Source organism: Rhinolophus ferrumequinum, chromosome 5 (assembly GCF_004115265.2).
Source record: "Rhinolophus ferrumequinum isolate MPI-CBG mRhiFer1 chromosome 5, mRhiFer1_v1.p, whole genome shotgun sequence".
Classification (NCBI taxonomy): domain Eukaryota; kingdom Metazoa; phylum Chordata; class Mammalia; order Chiroptera; family Rhinolophidae; genus Rhinolophus; species Rhinolophus ferrumequinum.
Window position 1 is genome coordinate 85,243,166 of NC_046288.1, and position 14,511 is coordinate 85,257,676.

Below are 14,511 nucleotides of genomic sequence, written 5' to 3' on the forward strand. Positions count from 1 at the left end.
AATCTCTGCTGCAACCCTAGGAGGTGGGCATTATTATCACCATTTCATGGATGCGGCTCAGAGAGGTTAAGCAACTTGCCCAAGATCACACTGCTAATACATAGAACTGTAAAAAATTTAACTCCTGTGTTTTACTTATTAAAAATTATACTAGAATTGCTAATAGTAGGAGTGAGATTGTGGCCCTTCACTACTGGCCATGTGCTTCTCTTGCTAAAGCTCAAGCTGGATTGTGCCCCTTCACTCAGAAGCCACTGACCTGGAAGTAAGAAGGGGTAGCGGCTTGCTTTGATAAGAATTACTCATGTGGGAACCACGCTATAGAGCTTATGAGAAGATTTCACAGCCATAACGTTATTTGTCGTCACAGTAAGGTAAGGATAATTGTTCTTTAAAGACTAGGAAATAGAGACTCAAAAAATGTATGTAACTTGCCCAGACACAAACCCAGTCAGCGGCAGAGCTGGGATTTGAACTCAGGGCTGTCTGATGCCAACGCACGTGCTCTTTCCAGCATTACAGTTGGAAAACATCAGGCTTCTTTAACTTGTTAAGGTTTTCTTTGTAGTCACATACAAGAACATTTTTATAAATGCTTAATGGACAGGTGAAAAACGGATTCAGAAGTTATCCATTTTCCTTGTATTCCTGTTAGATGAAGTTTGCTGTTTGCACTATCCACTTCTTCCATGGACTTTTCCTTACTTTTTCACTAGATCCATACGTCTGATTTCAAAAGAATCATAGTCAAATCGCCTACCATTCTTGTTGCGACAGCAACCAATTTACTCGTACTTTGTCAAGCTTGGTGCATTTAAGTTTACGTGTGCTATGCCTGTTCTAACTATCGTGTCACCATGAACAAGCGTCCCCTCTTTATGCTATTAACATTAATTCTAACCTGACAGTCTGTCTTCTCGCAGGAGAATTCAATCTGTTCGTATTTAGCATCTGCGTTTTTCAAGATGGGGCTCCTTCCAGGGGCTACCACCAGGGTCTGTTGGGGGCCAGTGGCCATTTTCTAATTAACAGGCGGGGGGCACAGGTTGGAATCAATGCTCCTCGTCCCCAGGAAAGCCTGCAGCATGTGACTACAGCCCTACTCATTCCACAGGGTGCTGTGAGCATGTGCCAAGGTCAGGTTCTGTGGCAGGCTGGTTGTCCGGACATTTTAACGAGCTCTGGGGCATATGGTGCTGGCCCCTGGTACCAAATCCCTCTCAGGGTAAGAACCAGGAAAACCTCTGCCTGCCATGAACTGCTTCCCTTCCGTCCACCGGACAATGCGAACTACACAGCCAGCCGTTCGCCTCAGTGCCCTCGCCAGGAGGAGCAAGGAGCTAAGCTTCGCTAGTTTTCCTCACACAATGTTCTTTTGTCTGTTTTTGACATCATTTCCTCCCACGGTTTCCTCCTCTCCTCCCCTGTGACTTGGTGTCAGAGGGGTTTTGGTCATACTCAGTCTGTGTTTTTACTTTAGGCCACCAAGAATCCTTCCTGGAAGCAAAAACCAACCAAGAAACAACTTAACAAGTGACGTGGGAGCACTTCCGGACGTCGACCATAGTGGGAGGACAAGTGCTCATTGGGGACCTCCAGGGTGAAGGGGGACAGTCCAGCTGCTCGCACGGCTGCACGTAAAAGGCTGGCCATCCCAGAGATCAATTATCTGGCCTTCACACTGAGAAATGGGCATCAAATTACAGAAGAGTCTTAGAAAGAGCGAAAAACATAGCAGAGAACGTTAGCCAGGATGGGGGCAGATCCCAAAGCAGTCACCAGTACCGTTCACTGATCCCCAACATGGGCAGCGTGAAAAGCTGAGCCTTCACACGACCATGAACCCCAGCTTTGTGGACACCCCAAGCATATGCAGAAGGACGCTGGGCTTCCTCGTGCTGTTCCCACCTTTCAGGGTGACAGTCACAGAGGGTGACGGTCACAGAGGGTGACCCTTCAGGGTGACAGTCACAGAGGGGTGGCTCTCGGTTCTGTCGAGCCTCCACTTCTATTCTGCTCTGCTCTGAGTCAGAGAACAGCTGCTCCAGGCGAGCAGAGAACCTTCCGGACCACTTCCCTACTGCCCGCAGGACCCAACACTGAGCTTCCTGGGGCCGTGGCATCCTGTGGACATTGGTCCTGCTTTTTCATCCTCCCACGTTCCATGTGGAACATGAAGGGTGGAGGAACCCACTGGAGAAAATTCAAAGAGGCATGCTGCATGCGCGGCCCCACGCAGCCCATTCCGGACAAACAGGAGGAGAGGTTAGTGGGATGGGCGGGGTTGCTGGAGCCTAACCATGCAGAGGCTCCATGGCAGCACGTCTGACAGAGCCTGGGGAAGACAGAGACCGAGAGGAGCCTGCGGCTCGGTGACCGTCCCTGTTCTTGGACATGTCCTTGTGGCCTGGCCCCTGGCTACGAGCTCCTCTTGGAGCAGGCTGTCCCTGCATTACACACTTACTGCCGAGACCACGGCTGTGCAACCAACGGGGACTCAGCTTTCAGTGGCTTCTGTTGAGGGTGAATTGCCTCAGGTTTTGGACAAACTTCCTCAGTGGGAAGAGGTCACCAGGCAAAGGCAGGTCTCCTGGGATTGTGTGTGGGGAGGGGCTCTGGGGCCAGCACGCCCACCCCACCCGGGGGTCCTCACTGGACACCGAGTGAAGCTGTGGGAAGAGGGACAGAAGTAGATCACTTCATCAGGGCCTCAGCCCTCTGTGGGGGACAAATCAGGCACCAAACTCTCTGGGCTCCCGTTCAGCTGTCCCGTGAGTGGGAAAACCAGGGCCAGGGATCCACCCAGCCTTCAGCTGGGAGCAGAGAAACCAGTGACTCTGTGTGGACTCCAGTGGCAATCACAGGTGCTAACGGCACATTAGGGGAGATAATGGTGACGGTGATGACAGTGAGGGGCCCCCGACACCAGGAGTGGTGACGGTGACAGTAGTGGCATTCCAGGAAAGGAAGCAGATCCTTGGCTCACATTTAAGGTTCTTAATAGGCTCTAGGTCACAGAAGAAGGCTGTGTGTCAGGAGGGGCCTTAAGGAGGTCTGACCACTCTGGGTGGCCCCCATCTCCCTGCCCTCGCACACTGAGGACTCCCTGTGGGTGGGGGGCCCAGGGGAGAAAGGGGTGTTGCCCGTCCTGTCTGGCCTGGTCTGGAGAAGCAGCAGTGTGGCCCCTGGCAGGAGCTGCAGGCAGAGGCAGGCGGGCGAGCGGGGTCCCCGGGGCCCCTTAGGGACCCCCACCTCCTGGCTGTGTGGCCGAGAAGCTGCGCTCAGTGATGGTTAGTACACCGCGTGCGTGCCGGGGACGAGTGGGGTACCTACCCGGTGGTCCAAGCCATTCTTTCCGTGTCCTGGGAGAGGGTCAGATTTGGAATAGGGGAATCCTGAAACAGACACAGCACAGCTCTGTCACACACGTGGGCAGGCTCGGCCAGGCGGGAGGACAGCTCGGCCCAGGCCAGGGGGCTGGGCAGGGGACCATCACACCCTGCCTCAGTCATGACCTCTGTCCCCAGGGACTGAGGAAGAAGTCAGGGACGGACGGATGTCCCCGCGCCTGCCATGACACCAGGGACACCACGGAGACTGAGCCCAACCCGGGGGCACCTGTGTTCTCTGATGGCCAGGGGTAAGGCTGTGCCATCCTGTGCCAGAGTGGCAAATGGAAGCCCACCACCAACCAAAGGCAGCCTGGAGACCGTTTTATGTTTTTAAAATATCTTGAGCTATTTACAGTCGGGGGATTTCACATTAAAATCCTAATTTCTGGCTTTTCTCGGAATGAAAAAGGGCCAGTCTGAGACACAGGGCCCTGGGTCCCACGGAAAGCGTCTGTCTGATCTACCTCTGTTGCTCACAGCCAGGCTGGCCCTGGCGCTGGGAGATCTCCCAGGCAACCCCTTAAATGCCAGGTCTGGGGAGAGCAGAGTGGAGCTCTCTGTAGGCCCTGGCGGCTCAGAGGTAAGTGTGGGATGCGTACCGGGAGGGAGGACAAGTGGCTGAGCCTGGCTCCCTGCAGGAGCAGGGTTTCCCAACCCAGGAAACGAACTAGCCCACTGTGCCCATTTCACAGAAGGGGGACTGAGGTCCCGACATGCAGGGACCTGCCGAAAATCACTCAGTCCTGCGATGCAAGACGAGGCCCCCTGCCTTGCTGTCTTAGGACCCTTCCCGGACTCTCCTGCTTCCTACTTTGCACAGAGCCAGGCACACTCGGGGACGTGGGCTGTTGGGCCTGAGACACAGGAGCCACTTATCAGCTGAAGATGCTAGAGCAGTGGTTCCCAAAGTGGGGTCCCTGGCTCAGCAGCACCCTCCACACCCGGGAACTTGTTAGGAAGGCAAATTCTCAGGCCCCACCCAGACCTACTGCATCAGAATTCTGGGGCTGGGTCTTGTGATCCAGGGCATTCTGATGCACACAGAGGGGGTGCGGGGGGGACCACTGCCCTCGGGTCTCCAGAACCGCGATGCCCTCACCTGTAAGCTTAGCCGCTCTAAGCCAGTGCTTCTCTACCTAGACGCACTGCAGTCCCTGGACGGCTTTGAAATCCCCCGTGCTCCGGTTTCAGCATCTTACCATCCCACGTAAGTGTAGAAACCTTACTTCCATGGAGGTCACTTTATCCTCGTGACTGTTTAGCTACCATTCTCTCAGGCATTCCTTCTACCCACCTGGAACACTCACACCTGATGGTATTGCAACTTTTGCGCCAATCATCAAATATGATTTAAGAAACTCATGAAAAGAAGACGCACCTGTTATATTCACCCCTATTTTTACCTATTGTGATGTCTGTCCCTTCTGCAGTTGTGAGCCTTCTTCTGTTACCATTTCCTTTCTGTTTGGAGAACTTCCTTTAGCCAAATACGTCTGCTACCCAAAAATTCTCTTAAGTTTTCCTTTGTCTGAGAATGTCCTTACGTTCCATTCATTCCTGAAGGATAGTTTCACCCAACATAGAATTCACATCCACACATGAAAAACATGGTGCCACCTCCTCTGGTCTCCATGGTTTCTGATGAGAAATCGGCTGTCATTTGAATTGGAATTCCCCTAGAGAGAAATCCGTCTTTCAGCTGCTTTCAGCAACGTTTTTTCTCTGTTTCTAGATTTTAGAAGTTTAACTATGATGTGATTTGGGGTGGATTATTTTGGATTTATCCTACTTGAGATTCACTCAGTTTCTTGAATGTGTAGGTTTATGTCTTTTGCCAAATTTGGTAGGTTTTGAGCCATTATTTCTTTCACTACTTCTTCAGACCCACTCTCTTCTCTGCTTCTGGGACTCCTATGGTACAAATATTGCCCCACAGACTCTGAGGCTCTGTTCATTTTTTTCCTGCTCTTTTCTTCTATTGTTCAGATTCACTGATTCGCTCTCCTCTGTCCTCGTCTCTATTCTTTTATTGAACCCACCCAGTGAATTTTTTATTTTCGTTATTTTATTTTCCAGTTCTACAATTTCCATTTGATTCTTTTTGATAACTTGTATTTCTTTGGTGAGATTCACTTTTCCTTTTCCCAGTTGTTTCAAGCATGTTTGTAACTGCTTGTTGAAGCATTTTTGTGACGGCTGCCTTAGAGATCCTTAGATTTTTAACTCCAGCTTCAGATTCTTCTCGGTGTTGTATCCGTTGCCTTTTTTTGGTTCAAATAGTTAATCTTCGTGGCCCTTGGTGTAAGGACCACCTCTCTATTGTTCCTGGGCATTTGGGGTCTTATGTTGGGAGACTCTGGATGCTGGTGAAGTCTTCTATTTTATCAGGCTGCCACCCTGTTTAGATTTAACGTGTAGGGCCTGGCTTCTTATGTGCTGTGGTCCGGGTAACAGTTTAGCTTTCAGAATGCTTCTCAAAGTGCTCTCTGGTCTGCTGAGTCCATGTAGGGCTCACCGCCTGAGCAGGTAAAATGTGCTTCTCTGGTTGTTCTGCAGCCCAAGTTGTGGTGAGAGACGCCAGCCATGGACGGAGAGGGGAGGAAACTCAGCTACCTGGTCACCTTGTGGGAGGTGGGAGACATGGGGTCCTGTGTTTTTCAAGTCCCCTAGCCAGTCCACCTTCTTCTTTCCACCCTTCAGAGTTCTGTGGTTGTCTGCTGCGTTGTTTCCAGGCTTTTCTGTTGCACTCAGTGGGGAAAAGCAGGGAGAGAGGAGCCTGAACCATCTCATCCCCTGGGTTGCTATCCAGAACTATGAAAATGGGTTTCTCGTCAGATCGTACCAGCCATCAGTAGATTTTAGAGGTCCCCGTGATCCCAGGTGCAGCCAGGGTTGATAGCCACTGGTTTAAAAAGTCTTTTCACACGTTCAGAGATTTCACTTGACCCTCACAAGGCTACACATTACACGAGCCCATTTTACAGGTGAGGAAGCTGAGGCCTAATGATTTTAAGTGACGGTTGCTCATGAAGAAGATAAGACCAGAGTCCAGGACTTTTGGCTTCAGGAACCAGTAACCTCATCTGCTCTGGAAGCTCTGTCCTGGGGTAGGCTTGCAGGCATGAGCATCTTCTAGGCATCTGCTTGTCACATGGCATCAGATGGCTTTGGCAGTGTGTTCTGTGTGTGCGCATTAGAGAGCGAGAAGGCAGGTGTGGTGGACCTGGGACAAGGTCGTGGCTGGGTAACCATGTCCCAGAGTCTCATCAGGCCCTGTAAGTGCTGGACACCCACCTACTCCCCATGTCCAAGCTCAGCCTACCCAGGCTCCCCTGCTACCTCCTCCCAGAAGCCCAGCTGTGGCGACCTTGCCCTCGGCCTTCTTCTGGGACCGCTCTTGGGCGTCTGAGCTCAGTCTCCTTGGGCCTGTACGTCTTCTGTGCGGGCTCGTCAGAGCTTAGAGTAACTGCTGGATGTGCAAGGAGAGGACCTTGCAGGTAGACTGTTCCAGACGCAGCTCCTCATTACAGCCTCCAGGGGCACTTGTGCACGGCTGACCACTAAGCCTTTCCTCAGCACTTCTTCACCAGTGTCACCAGATTCATAAATGGTTTTCTGTTCACGGATGCACGGGTATGGAACGGTGCAGCTGAGTGGCCCTGTGCAGGCGTGGGGCCCCTCTCTGTGCCTTGGTTTCCCCATCTGAGGAAGGAGGGGGCTGGAACTCCTATTATCTCTGAGTGACTGTGAACTGGAGGTGCTTTGGACAGTCTGAGCTTCAGGCTGCAGAAGAAAGTGAAAGGGCGCTGCTGCAGCTCACCACGGCCAGGCTTGCAGACTTGATCATGCTCTTCTGTGACATCCCACAGGGCCCAGGCCACAGGATGTCGGCGTGCCCACGCGTGAGCGCTAAGGCCCGGATGCTCCCTGCCAGCAGGGCTGGATCATCCCCATCTTTACGGATGAGGTGATTTCAAACCTAGAGAAGTTTGCTTTCATGCCCAAGGTCACACAGCTGGGACTCCATCCCGGGTCTGGAGCGCTGCCTCCCCTCACGTGATCTCGTGGACACTGTCACTGCCCTGTGTTAGCTGCGGCCACCCTCACCCCCCAGCCCCACCAGGAACAGTGGTGGGTCCCAAGAAGGGAGGAGGTGCTGCTCAGAGAAGACCGGGCCACCCCCACCCAAGAGCTCACTGAGAAGCTGCTGTGGGTGAGGGGGCAGGCACAGGGGTCCCCATTGGACCCTGATCCCCAGGAGCTGATAGGGGACACAGAGCTTCCAGGAGAGTGGGGTGTCTAAAACCCCATGGCAGAGTTGGAGGGAGACAATGGCTTCTTTCCATGAACACCTGCTGGGCACAGTGGGGCCCGGGGATGTTTCCTAAAAGCGGAGTCCCCAGCCAACCCCCCGTGAATGGCAGTGGGCTCTGCCTTGAGGTGCCCCGCCCTTGCACTTGGGCTGGCGGTGGTCTCTACCAGTGAGGGGCTAACAGTGGCTGCTCCTGGGCCAAGGGTCTCTCCCTGACGTCTAGAGCTCCCATCGCTCTCTCTGGGGGCTGGGCAGGAGGAGGCAGAGGGCAGTCTGCCCATCCAGCTGGAGGCCAAGTCCTTACAGAAAGACCAGGCTGAGTCCCTTCCCAGGAGTGTCGGTACCTGGTGACCTCCTGGCTACCTGTTAGACTCAGGGGCAGCCAGACTCACGCCCTCCAGCTCCCTTAGGCCTTTCCCTCCCTGTCTTCCTGGCCGACACTGTCTTCCTGGCACTGCTGGCCAACCCTCTTCCAGCTTCCGGCCCCTCCCTGCGTGGTGCTCTCCTGCCCTGGCAGCTCCAGCCCACTTCATGGTGCCCTGCCCACTCTCTCTCTCCTCTCCTCCAGCGTTTCGCAGACGTGGGGATGGGAGAAGGATGACACCTTAGCTGGGCCTCAGGTCCTTCCGAGAAAGTAACGCAAACTCGGGAACATGTGTTATGAGGCACACCCCTGGGGAATGTCCTGGGTCTCAGGTCAACCACTGCTTCAGGTCGCCCAGGCCCACCTGGAGTGAAGGACCCTCAGGACTCTGCCTCCAACCCAGACCTCCTCCGAGGCCGCAGACATCTGTCCACATCCGTCTGGGCAGCTCAGCCTGGAGGGCTCGGCTCCCGACTCAGCCTGGGGACACCCCTCGTTCACCCCCGACTCTGAACACAGGTGCCTGCACCTGCCTGAGCCGGCAGCCCCGTGTCCCCCGACCCCCAACCCGTCTTCCTTAAGTACTCAACATCCTCCCACCATCCAGACCCTTCCAGGGGCCCCTGTGGCTTCTCTGGACGCCCAGTCCCTTTCACTCGGGCCAGGCAGCCTCCATTCTCTCCTCTGTGAGGCCCGTCTGTGTTGGAAACACGTAGAGCCGACCACTCACCTCCCTGCTCACAGCCCGCAGTGCGACCACTCCCTCGTGGGCAGGATGGCACGCGGACCACGTTGTTTCTGGCTGGCCGCTCTCTTGCCACCCCACCGGCTTCCTGGTTCCCAAAAGGCCAGCCTGCTCTTCCTCCAAACCTTTGGACGTACTGTTCATGCTGCTTAAAACCCCCACCCCCCAGGACACCCCCAGGATGTGGGACACCCTCCCCTAGAACCTCTCCCCCAGGCTGGATGATGACGACCATCTCCTACCGCCTTTCCTGCACCCATTCGATCCTGCTGAAACCTACGTGACGTAGGGTCAGGGTGTGCTGAGGACCCGCTGGGACCATTCCTCCACTCGGCGGCCAGGCTGGAGTCCTCCAAGGCCAGCAAAGCGCTAGGGGACCCTGCGCACCCCAGCCTCAGCCCCACCCAGGCCCCCTTGCCGTCACACCCCCCCAGCCATGCCTCCACCTTTGTGAGGAATGCCTCCCCAAGTCCCTGCACGGTCAAGTCTACACCCCCGAGCGTCACTCAGACGTCATCCTCCCTCGCCGAACGCTGAACGCACCCTCAGCGCCTCCGAGCCTCTTGTCCTGCGCGGCACTGACATTCTGGCTTTCTAACTCGTCTGTGCCCCACCCACTGGAATGTCAGCTCCTGGGCAGGAGGCTGCCTGTCTGGGTCTCTGCTCTATCCAGCGCCTAGACAGTGCTGGGAACCAGAAGGTGCTCACCAACAGTCGTGGCAGGTTGGGTGGGTCATGCCTCACCCTGGGCCTGGTCTGGCCTGTCATCAAAGGAGGAAACAACACCCATGTCCTCCTAGTGCCAAGGGATTCTATCCCTGGGGTCCTCAGGTCACGACACGTAAACGGGACACGCCAGCCCTGATAGTCTCATGAAATTGGCAGACAGCAAATCTATGTGCTTCTCTCTTTCGACCATGGACGAAGAAGTGAGAAGAATGTCTTATCACCTTGACAATCTAGAGGAATACCAGGGGCCAGCAGAACGGACATTTCTGACCAGGCCTCAGACCCGCTTTCCTTCCGCTAGCAGGGGAAGGAAAAGAGAGGAGCAGTGCTGTCACCTAAACCTCATACCCCCTGGGCACTGGGAGGGGCCGGGGAGGCAGGCCCACCCTGGCCCCAGACCAGCACATCCCATCAAGCCTGGGACTCCACGGGGAGGGACAGACAGGTGGTGACACCAATGCCAAAGCCACAGGCAGGGCTGGGCCACAGGGGCCCACACATCTGAGCTACCTCAATTCTTACCCTAATCTCCAAGCATAGCGTCCTTTCTAGGGATCACTGCGTCCCCTGGGCAGGGTCTGTCTGGCCACGGGATTTGCCTGACATTGACACCCTCCGACCATGCAGAGGGGCATGTGGGAACCTCAAAAGCAAGCCCAGGACCTGACAGGTTAGGAAGGTGGGACCTGAGCAGTGGGACCCCTCCATGGGGTCCAGGCCAGGGCAGGGGGCCCACATCACCTATGTCCCTCTGGAGGCCATGGGTCTCACCCTATAAGGCCCAAGACCCTCTTCTTGTAACAAAAAATCAACACTGTCCCTTTCCTGTGCAGAAATCAGGCCCATCAACAATTCAACCTACTACAAGCATAGTCCAGAGAACACCCTATGTGTACGTAAAGGACAACCGCGGTAGTCGACCATCAGATAGGGATTTCAGCCCCTCTTTGGAGGGGGAGGCAGTGCTGGCTGAGAAGCACTGCCATGGAGGAAAGGGATGTCACACCAGCTTGTCACTGCTGTCCAATCAATTGCCTCCCTGCTGGGGGATGGGGACTGGGCCATATTCACCACCACCTGTCCACAGCCTAGCACAATGTCCAGTACATAGTAGGTGCTCAATAAATGTTTGGTGGCGGGATGAATGAATGACTGAAGGATGAAATCCGTCCCAGGTGAGATGTGCTGATGGTGTCATAAGTGGGATCAGGCTGTGACCAGCCCCCAAGAGCTCCCAGAGGACCCCGGGCCGGCAGCGGTGGGATGCACGTGTGCCTGCCCCCATCGGCGTCTCTGCCTGTCCCGGCTCCCTGCACACTTCTGCAGGGCAGGGCTGCTCCTGTCTTCTCGGCCTCCCCCTCAGCGCCCGCACAGCGTCTGGTACAGAGTGGGCGCTCAATAAATACCCGTTGAATGTAACGCATCTCAATTCAACAGACATTTATTGGGAGCCCACTGTGTAGAGTGTCACAAGCCTACCTTCCTTGGGCGTGCTACTGATGGATGTCCTGGCGGTGCAGGCGGGCGTGCCTTGCTGTGTGCCAACGCTTTGTTTAGTAACAATGGTTCGCGAATGGAAGTGGTGTCGATGGACTCACATTGGGGGCCTCAAAGGAACCCCGAGAGAAGGTGGACGACCCTCTGTGAGTGCTGCCCGTCGCTCTGATTTCCCCAGAGGCTGGCAAAAAGCGAGGCACACCGCACCTAGGCACAGCCAGCAGCCTGGGTCCTCACTGCTACTTCCGTGCACACCAGGAAACAAGGCGGCGTCATCAGGACAGAAACAAAGGCACGACTGCAATGGCCACACATGTTGGGCTTCCCGCTCAGAGGACCGGCGTCAGAGCAGCAGCAGAAGGTGAAGAGATGACGGAATCATTATCACAGTCATTGTAAGCAAGCGTCAGCATGGAGGGGGACACACACACACACACACACACACACACACACACACACACGCCCACGCCCACGCATGCACACGCACGCACACCCACGCACATGCACGCCCATGCCCACTCACGCACACACACGCATGCTCACGCACACACACGCCCGCCCACGCCCACGCATGCCCACGCACGCCGACGCACACACGCCCATGCCCACGCCCGCCCACGCCCGCCCACGCCCACGCATGCACTCGCTGCCCCAGTTAGATACTGAGTTCCAGCGCAGGCATCAATTCCTGCAGGCCGGGGCGCCCCGGATGAGAAGTGACCATTTCCCATCTGTGGTCGCAAAGGGTTCCCAGCTCGTGACGGGAAAGCAACGGCAAGGGGCGGAGTTGGCACACAAGCCCTGCAGACGTGTGACTGGCCAGTTGAAACAGCTGCCACAGCCTCGGGCCTCGCAGGGTCTGCCACGTGTGGGACACGGGGACAACCCCAGGGCATCTCGTGCTGGCATTTGCAGATGAGGAAGCGGTACAGAGATGAAGGCAAGACGCGCAGGCCACACGTCACGTCGGGGACAGAGGGACACGGGGTGGCTGGTGTCCTGCCCAGGCCTTTCCCCACATGGTGCCCCCTCCTCCAGCACAGGCCACGAACAGAAGCGGGCACCCCCGGGGGCAGCAGCTGGCCTCCACTGAGGAGCATGAGGGGAGGTGATGGGCGTGCCACCAGCTGGCAAGAGAGGGACCGAAAGCCGGAAGAGGCCACGTGAGATGCCCAATTTCCTGAGAGCTCTGGGCCTGGGCGCTGAGGCCTTGATGTCCCCTGCTGTGGGAGGGCCACTGAGGTGTGACAGATGGCTGGGGACCCGCCCGGCACCACCCGAGCCCTGGGTGCCGGGGAGCAGACGGGCCGGAGGACCAGCTGCCAAGGCCTGCTCAGGAGTCTGCCCCCGGTTCTCCTGGGAGCAGCCCTGCGCCCCTCGCCCTGCCTGCTGCTGGGACGCCGCCTGCCACATCCCTTCCAGACCGGCCCCAGGAGGGGCACGCCGCCGTCCTGGACGAGTCCCTCTGGGGGACGTTTTGGGTGTGCCCTTCCCATGGTGACATCAGCCTTGTGCACCAGCTCTGAGAGCCCGACATGGAGAGAACTGTACCCCAGGAGGGTCAGAGGCCTGGGGTGCGTGCAGACACCTGCTTACAAAGATCACACAGAAAACAGTAACCTTTCCTTTGTGGAGAGTTCTTTAACAGTGATTTCCACGCTGCACTTTCCTCTCACCTTTCCTTTGTAGGACACTTGACAATGAACATGCATGAGGATGATGATGAGTGACACACGGTGTTTGCTGAGCATCTACTACGGGCCAGAAAGAGCGCAGGCTGCGTACACGTGTCACCGCCTTCGGGTCGCTAACAGCCTGGCCAGGCAGGCAGCCGGAAGTGAGGCCCCGCGACAGGCCTCGCTCACGCTCACAGGCCGGTCAGGGTGGGCAGGGCTCTGAACTTGGGTCTGTCTCATGGCAAAGCTCTCACCCCACATCCATCCCCTCTGGCCTGTGTCCAGGCGAAGCCTCAAGCTTGCCCACAGAAAACCACCCACAGCCTGCTGGGACCCAAGGTCCACCCCCAGGGGCTCCTGATAGCACTTGGTGTCGTTCTCCTGTAATTTACAGCCTCTGGAAATGAGGAGTGGGTTTGCCCTACTCCTAATTCAGGCTATTCAGGCTTCACAACCCCCCGAGTCAGGCAGACGTCATCTTTGCCTCCCATACTCCCTGAGGACATAAAGCCCCAATCCTGGCTCCTTGCTCAGGGTGAGCCCAGGTGAGATGGGGCAATGCCATCACCGACTCCGAGTCTGGACTTGCCACCTGGACCATGCTCACATCTGCACTGGAGGGAAATGGGCCCTCCACTTCCACCCTGGCAGCCCAGGAGGCCCTTTCCCCCGCCGTGGCTCTCTGCCCTCTTGCCAGCTCTGGAGAGCTATAGCGGACACACTGGCACAGCCTGGGACCAGCAAACTAGCTAATGGATGTCAGTCCGAGGGAAATCAGCAAGCAGCAAAAGGGTCTGCCTCCTGCCTGCTTTGCCCTCCTGTCTGTTGGTGTGATCCTGTATTTTTTTAATGAGCAAGGCTTAGATCTGGGGGGATGGGCTCAAAGTTGTGGGGCCCCTATGCTGTGAGGCCTTTCGTGCCACATGTACAGTTCCTTGCTCAAAAGAACCACTCACGTGAGTAAAAGTTGTCTCCTTGCATTGTTTGGAGAGGGTCTCTATCGGTCCCACTACTGTGAGACAAAGACTGGCTGTCTAGGTCTGGAGAGTTAGTCCTAGTGTCTGTATCCTCTTTGAGAATCAGCCAGCTGGCCTTCTGCTGAGGAAAAAAAAGAAAGTAATGTGAATTTTGAGCTCATCTGCAATGGCACTGCCCCATTTTACAGATGAGGAAACTGAGGTTTAGGGAGGTCCAAGGTCCAAATAGCTTCACACACAGAGAGCAAATTGAGCCATCCTGGGGCTCTTCCCATACTCGCCTACCTTCCTTAAAGCAAAGGAGGCTTTACCTCTCGAGGCAGGGCCTGCAAACTCAGCCCAAGGGCCAAACCCTGCATGTAGTCTGCCTTTGCAGTGAGACTATTACAGGGACACACTCACGCATCCCTCATGCATCACCTTGGGCTTTCACAGTGGTGTCACTACACGGAGACGGTGTGGCCCCAAAGCCCAAGATATTTACTCTGTGGCTCCTTACAGAAAGCGCCTGCCAAGCCTGTTCTAGAACAATCGTCTCAGATGCCCCGAGAATGCACTGCGGTTTGTTTGCCTCTGGTTTCAGAAATGTCCTCAGTGACAGGACAATAACCAAGGAGCTGGGGCAAATAACTTTGGGAGTAGCTCTGCTTGCCCCACACGTAAGGAGGAGGCTGGTGGAACCACCTCCTCTTGGATTTGGTCCCTGGTCCAGGTGGCCTATGGGACCATGCAGGAGCGGGACCCAACAGGAGGCACCTGACGTTTCCCATTGGAGAAGAGCCCACAGAACCAGATTTCTTTCTGAACAAGCTTGTTCTA

The 14,511-nt window shown here is 55.7% G+C and overlaps 1 protein-coding gene across 24 annotated transcripts in view; it reads right to left on the bottom strand.

Moving 5' to 3' along the window:
* Window positions 1-14,511, bottom strand: part of ABLIM2 (actin binding LIM protein family member 2) — a 124,765-nt gene that overhangs the window by 16,019 nt on the left and 94,235 nt on the right. For 9 of the 24 annotated variants that reach the window (XM_033105460.1, XM_033105478.1, XM_033105468.1 and 6 more), the window contains 2 exons: window positions 13,672-13,813; window positions 3,334-3,395 (listed from right to left, as the gene is read on the bottom strand). In XM_033105460.1, the coding sequence (XP_032961351.1) occupies window positions 3,334-3,395; window positions 13,672-13,813 (204 nt within the window). Of the gene's footprint in view, window positions 1-3,333; window positions 3,396-12,661; window positions 13,814-14,511 lie in introns of those variants that run through there. The other 15 variants (XM_033105479.1, XM_033105473.1, XM_033105470.1 and 12 more) reach the window with 4 other exon arrangements.